The sequence below is a fragment of the Nicotiana tomentosiformis genome, chromosome 1, assembly GCF_000390325.3.
Source record: "Nicotiana tomentosiformis chromosome 1, ASM39032v3, whole genome shotgun sequence".
Classification (NCBI taxonomy): domain Eukaryota; kingdom Viridiplantae; phylum Streptophyta; class Magnoliopsida; order Solanales; family Solanaceae; genus Nicotiana; species Nicotiana tomentosiformis.
In genome coordinates, this window is record NC_090812.1 from 51,550,589 (window position 1) to 51,557,962 (window position 7,374).

A 7,374-nucleotide genomic window follows, 5' to 3' on the forward strand; every position below is an offset into this window, starting at 1 on the left:
CCCATATTTTTAATGTTATTGACGTGTCCCACAAAACCAAGCAAATTGTACAATGGATAAACAGCATAGTCTCCGAATGCCCAATGTCAGTCCTCTCACAACTCACTTATATATACTACTACTAGTCAAAAGAAAATTTAATAAATTGCAAAAGAGAAGTGCATGGTTTGTGCTCATATATTTGATGAGACTTGAAAACTAGGTTTTCGTAGTTAGTACATCTATGTCTGAAAAAGATGAAACTCCCAGTTAGTCCATTTTCTAAAGGAGTCTTTTTTGCGCATCTAGAAACTTTTTTATCAGTAGAAATGTAGAATTATGTAAACAATCTTTAGGGTTGGGATCATATTCCAAATTATTGAATATCAAAATGAAATGGATTCAAATATTGTGAAATTGATATTGAGGATTCATATGCATGTTGTTATTATTGGTATTGGATTTGAAAACACAATTAAGTAAAAAGTGTATCAATTTAACGAAGCCCCTAAGATTCAATGAAAACTTCTAACAGGTGAAGTAATGAGACAATCCTCTATTCTATTTTCATTGATTTCCTATATATATTCAACTTAACTACAATATTGAGACACGAGAATATAGTAACGATTCATCTTAATTTGTTTTCATTTCTATTTTGTGTTAATTCTACCGAAACCAACTTGTTATCTTTTATTATTGCTCACTGAAGAGTCCAATTGAGTTCAAATCTTAACACATCTTCTGTTTCTTCTTCTAACTTCTTCGTATTCAATTGGACCTGCCAAATAATCATTTTCATCATCTGGTTCAACATCATCATATCCAACAGAGGAAGTTCCAACCAAAGATCCGCTTCCTCAGATGCATATGTGGTTGAATTAAATTTGATTATTGAGTAGTATGTAGTTTCATATCAGAGAAGCTTTGCTATATACTTCCAACTCACCTTCATAAAACAGCAACCTATTGTAAATTACTAGTACTAATTAGTACTGCTTGTACAGACCCAAAATGCATTCTGACTCATCATCCCCATCCAAATTCTCTTCGATCTATGTACTCTCTCTCTCTCTCTCTCTCTCTCTCTCTCTCTCTCTCTCTCTATATATATATATATATATATATATATATATATATATATATATATATATTATTAAATAAGCATCCCCTGCAGGTACATGACCATCAAATAGTTCTGAATTAAAATGTTTACATTAATAACTTTCCAAAAGAAATTCTATACATTTCTCTGTAGCAAAATCTGATATCCGAATCTTGTATTTGTATCTTCAAAGAGTAGTACATTGATAAATGCGAAAAACATAAAAACTATTTACATCAAATTTAACCTTACATATATTCATAATGTAATTTTCGCGAAGAGGGTGTGCCCTTTCCCCATTCTAACTCGGCCCATGAGCTCAACCTACCAAAAGTTTCTCATACTCAAAACACTCAAGACATCTGGTTAGGATGACATCTATCCACAATGTTTGGTGGTGGATTTTCCACTTATACACATATATCATGATTCATGACTATGAGAAAAGAAACACTCTTTCTGCAGCTAACTCCCTGAATCTTGCTGTTGTTTGTTATTCCACACTAGTAGGAGTATTGGTTACCACTATTCAGAAAAACTTGGGAAAAAATCTGACTTTAATGTAAGGCAGAGCATTAACAAGTAGTAACAGTAACACCAACTAATTAATTAAGAGCTAGGGCATACTTAATTACAATTAATACTAGCTAGTACTACTTCCAAAAATGAGCTACCACATAATCTCGAAAACTAAACACTCCAACTAGGCAGCTTCAACAGGGAATCGACGCAAAAATATAATAAGCGAAAAACAGGAACGCCCAAAATTTTGGCAGAACTTTCAGTAGTATTAATTTTTAGGAGTACTACATAAACTATCAACGGCCATCTTTAATATGTTCGACCATATATCCCTAGCTAGTAAAAAGTATTACATAAACATAAGAAAAATTCAAAATATATTGATAAATCATAGTATTGTAGTACAGGTTTGTAACTTTATCTAAGAGCTAGCTTGGGATTAAACTACATATATTATCTAGCAAATATATCCTTTAACTAACAGAAATTGATAGTATCGAGATCGACATCTTCCGGGGAAGCCCACAAAGTAGCATGTTGATGGTCTTCGACTTGGTATTCCATATTCTCTTGATCATCCTTTGCTATAATATCATTCGACATTATTATTCCATTGTCTTCAGCTTGAACATCTTCTGATTGCATAACGGAATCAATATATTCTTCAAGTAAATGGACTTGGCCTTCATCTCCCTGATCTACGCAATATTGAACATTCTCATCATCCACGCCATTAACAATATCCTCTGGGGAGCCCAACAAACCAAGTACATGGTCTCTAACTTGATCTCCCTCTACGTATTGGATAATATTATTCTCTTGATCATCCTTTGCTATAGTACCACTCGATCTTATTCCATTGTCTTCAACTTGAACATCTTCTTGCAGCACGGACTTGATAAATTCTTCAATTTCTCTCATCTTCTCATCATTAACTACCTCCTCAATATTGTTTCCATTTTTCTTGTCACCAGGTTTGCCTTTCTTCTTGATCTTACAAATTACGAAACCTTTGTTCTTAGTCTCCCTAGCAACGAGATAACGATCAAACAAAGAGTACTCAGTCATCAACCACTCGCCATTCACGTTGTTTGACGATTTATTAGCGGGGATATACTTCAAACTTTTCACGTAGCCCATGAGTCTCCCTTTATCATCAAACACATCTCGACCTTTGTTTTGAAGCTTCCAAGTGCCCTTCCCAACAGTTCTTGAAACTCTTTTCCACGTAGGTTTCTCTTTCTTTTGCGGAGTTATGAAGTAACGAGTGTTGTTGTTGTTGTTGTTTCCCCTATCATAAGCTTCGAAAATCTGCCATGGCTCCTTGTCGGCGTAGAGATCCGCCACTTGCATGAGTTCATTCTGAAAGGGAAGTGGCTCGTCTCTCACAAACCCTACTAGATACTTGAGCACTTCCCTGCCCGTCGGATGAAAGCGATGACCCATCGAACGATGAGAAGAAGAGTTTTCTGCCATTGTGCTGCTGATCAAATATTGACGGATCGGACGATGGATATGATATGAAACAGAAAAAGAAAGAAACTGAGAGAGAACGGAAGCAAAATAGCTGAAAACTTTAGTTGTTATGTGATGAAGAACTATAGTTGTTAAACCCTAAAATGGTGATACTGATGAGTTGTTTCTAATTTGCTAATAGGGTTTTAGTAGGTATTTATAGATCAAGCTGATGGAAATCCCATTCCTACTAATAATTGGCTTGCTTTCTTCCATTTCTTTTGTTTCCTTAATTCATTTCCTATATTTTCCTCTTCATGAAAGGTTGTTAGGGTTTTTCATTTTCATATTTTATTGCTTGAGATTCACGTACCAAAGAAAGAACTTTTTTCAAGTTTTAGTTTTCTTAAATGAAAAGGTGACTAATTTTTAAGAAATTAACGCATAGTTCAATTGTTTACTTTAATCATACAAAAAAATAATTATGTAATTTGTAACTTATATTACTAATACAAACAATAAAGTTCAAAAAATAGTTTCATGACTTTATTACAACTTGTAAATTTTAGTGGTGACGTGTGAAATTAACCCCATTCTTTAGGGCATATTTTCAGTTTTTTCTTTTCTTTTAGCATGCTTAATTAGGAATTTAAAATGTAGCTTTTCTTATTTATTTTCTGATTCGTCCATTAGTTTCCTAACTTTTTTCTGTTAGTATGTAAGTTTATTGGAATGTTTATTAGTAGGGTCACTTCGAAAAGGTAGTATTTTCAAGGTATAGGTTAAGCAACGAGGGAATACTTTCTTGAGGCGTAAGCAAGCTTCGCTCTTTAAGCTTATATATTAAATTTTTTAATAAATGAAAATTATTTTGCTTTTTCTATATATGGAGAATTAGATTTTAATCCCATCTATATAATTTTCCTCTTCATTGGACTACGAGTTCAGAAACGTTTCCTAAAAGAAATCTTGTTCATTTCTATTTTATTTTACAAAAAAGAAAAATACTAAGGAAGTAAAAAGAAACTTCTATGTCTAAAATTCATCACGTCATTAGCTGGGACGCTTAAACTGAATAAGAATATTCATATTTCGTTCTTTCTTGCTTTAAATATTGCCAAATGAACCACCAAATACGAATCAACTTTCTGAAAGAATCTTAATTGCACATTTAAGACATTATCACTCTGTGAATTGGAAGGAGGAGCATGGATTTAAACAAAACAAGGTAGTACCGTATACTAAACTCCCGCTATGTGCGAAATTTTGAAAAGTGCTTACTTATGTTTCTATAAGTGAATTGCAAAAAAAAAAAAGATCAAAGTTGGTTGGTTTTTTCCGACCAAAGTTGGTCGGTATTTTAATTATGTAATCAAAAGATTCAACATCTGAGAATCGAATCAGGGTCTGTACTATGGCAAGATACTATTCTACCACTAGATCATTGGTGCATTTTATTTTAAGACTGTCTTTTATTTCATTTATACTCTTTAATTGTATTTTCGCATGAAAATAACCGACCAAAGTTGGTTGGTTTTATTAAATAGTAAAATTACCGACCAAAGTTGGTCGGTTTGTTGAAAAATAAATTTCGCGGGACTCAAAAATAGTTTCCCGCATTTTTGCGCCAAAGAAAACCGACCAAAGTTGGTCGGTTTCGTAAAAAAAAATTAAAAAATAAAATATTTTGAAAAACCGACCAACTTTGATCAGTTTTTTGGTCGGTTTTTTGACCGACCAAAGTTGGTCGGTCGACCTTGGTCGGTTTTTGCTGAATTTCTAGTAGTGATATGGCAATTAAACCTCTGACAAAAGATATAAAACCTGCATCACGCATTAATCGCGTGAGATCTCCTCCTCTCCTCTCACCTTAAAGCTAAAACTCCATGCTAATGTAGCATAAAATTATTTCATGTTGAAGCTAAAACATCATACTAATATAGCATGAAGTTGTTTCACATTGAAGCTAAAATTTCATGCTAATGCATGCTGAAATTATTTATCCTGCAGTCTACAGTTTTGTCATGAGTTTTATCCGAAACTTCAGTCTAAACATGCTGAAGTTATTTAGTTCATTTGCTAAAACTTCAGACTAAACATGCTTAAGTTTTTTAGTTCATTTGCTAAAACTTCAGACTAAACATGCTTAAGTTATTTAGTTCATTTACTAAAACTTCAGACTAAACATGCTTAATTTTTTTAGTTCATTTGCTAAAACTTCAGACTAAACATGCTTAAGTTATTTAGTTCATTTGTTAAAACTTCAGACTAAACGTACTTAACTTTTTGTCTTGCGGTATGTAATTTTCTAATGAGTTTTTGCTAATGCATGCTGAAGTTATTTAGTTCATTTGCTAAAACTTCAGACTAAACATGCTTAAGTTTTTTAATTCATTTTGCTAAAACTTTAGAATAAACATGCTTAAGTTATTTAGTTCATTTGCTAAAATTTCAGACTAAACATGCTTAAATTTTTGTCTTGCAGTATATAATTTTCTAATGAGTTTTTGCTAATCCATACTGAAGTTATTTAGTTCATTTGCTAAAACTTCATACCAAAATATGCTGAAATTTTGTCATGCAATCTACAGTTTTATCATGAGTTTTATCCGAAATTTCAGTCTAAACAAGCTGAAGTTTTTTAGTTCATTTGCTAAAACTTCAAACTAAACATGCTTAAGTTTTTGTCTTGCAGTATGTAATTTTCTAATTAGTGTTTTTCTAATGCATGTTGAAGTTATTTAGTTCATTTGCTAAAATTTCATACCAAAACATGCTGAAGTTTTGCCTTGCAGTCTACAGTTTTGTCAATAGTCTTTTATTAAAGAAGGGCAAAATCGTCTTTTTAAAACGCTTTTAACAAAAAAAATGTGTACGGATGCAAACGGAAAAATAAAACGAGTATAAGTTTAAAAGGGGCAACCAAATAGTGCGCCCCATGCAATTTTTACTTATAAATTAATAAAGACTTGGTTTTGATTCTGAGCCTAAAAGAAAGACCAACAAACTTAGCGACCACCTTATGTACAGAGTGACTATTGGGGAATAAATACAAAGTGACTAGAAAGAAGTTTGTATTTATAATATATGATATAGAAATAATTGGGATTGGAGGTGATTATAGTTATTCGGAAAGGAGGTGAATTAGCTATGTTACGTATGAGAAATTCCTAGGGGTGGACATAGGTCGGTTTGATTCGAATTTTTCAATTATCAAACCAAACCAATGGTGTCGGATTTTTAAATTTATAAACCAAACCAAACCAACAAAGTCGGGTTTTTCAATCTCGATTTTTCTCGGATTTTTCGGGTTTTCGAATTTTTTTCCAGTAAAGTCTTCATAGCATAAAATATGTAAGTTGTGCTCCAAATATTTCTTAAGTCCTTACTAAAATACAACTATATAATATGTTTTCCAAAAAACTAACACAATAATATGAGATAAGTCATAGCATTATACAAAAATATTCAACAACAAAGATAAAATAATAAAATTACATAAAATAAATATTGCTAATTAATAAGCCATAATAAAAATTAACATAATCTAAAATACTATATAGGTCATGCTAAAATAAGTATACCTAATAAGTACTAATATTAATTACATCACTAAGCACTAAAGAAAAAGATAAACTAAGTTATGCATTTTCATTATAAACCAATGTAAAACTAAAATAATTATCCAACACTATCGTCATTCCTAGTATTTAATTGAATTTCTTTTGTTAGCATTAGTATTGATTTGAACTTTGTTTGAGTTACTATATTTATGGGCTATAAAATTTATTTACCATTCAAGAATGTTAAGTCTAAACTTGAAATAATACGTTAAAAGATAAAACTATGAAAAAGTTTAAGAAATATTTATAAATTACATTATAATAAATATTTATATGTATAAAATATTTTTAAAAATTATATAAATGTGTTATCGGGTTGGTTTGGTTTCGATTTGACTTTTTTTAATTAAAACCAAACCAAACCAATTATGGTCGAGTTTTATTTTTCAATACCAAACCAAATCACATCGGATTTTTTTTCCGGTTTGACTCGAATTATTGGTTTGATGCAGTTTATCGATTTTCTTTGTACACCCCTAGTAATTCCTAGGAAAAGAACAACAGTTCACAAGTCTAAATAATACGGCGACGTCAGTTCGCAAAATATGGTTTTGTAATATTAATATCAAAAATAAGTTATTCTTTTTTGGTGATGATACGATTATATTATTATCCCTTTTACCATGCTGCTTTGTACTCCTGAGCACTGAAACCTTTACAACATGTTTTAATCAAAATGAAAAGGACACC

General features: G+C 31.5%; 1 protein-coding gene across 1 annotated transcript; it reads right to left on the reverse strand.

Annotated features, from left to right (window-relative positions):
• Positions 1 to 2,034: 2,034 nt before the first annotated feature.
• On the reverse strand, positions 2,035 to 3,082 carry LOC138906480 (NAC domain-containing protein 2-like). Its single transcript, XM_070195349.1, has one exon. It carries the CDS (start codon positions 3,080 to 3,082, stop codon positions 2,084 to 2,086), a length of 999 nt encoding a protein of 332 aa, XP_070051450.1. The 3' UTR covers positions 2,035 to 2,083.
• Positions 3,083 to 7,374: the final 4,292 nt, after the last annotated feature.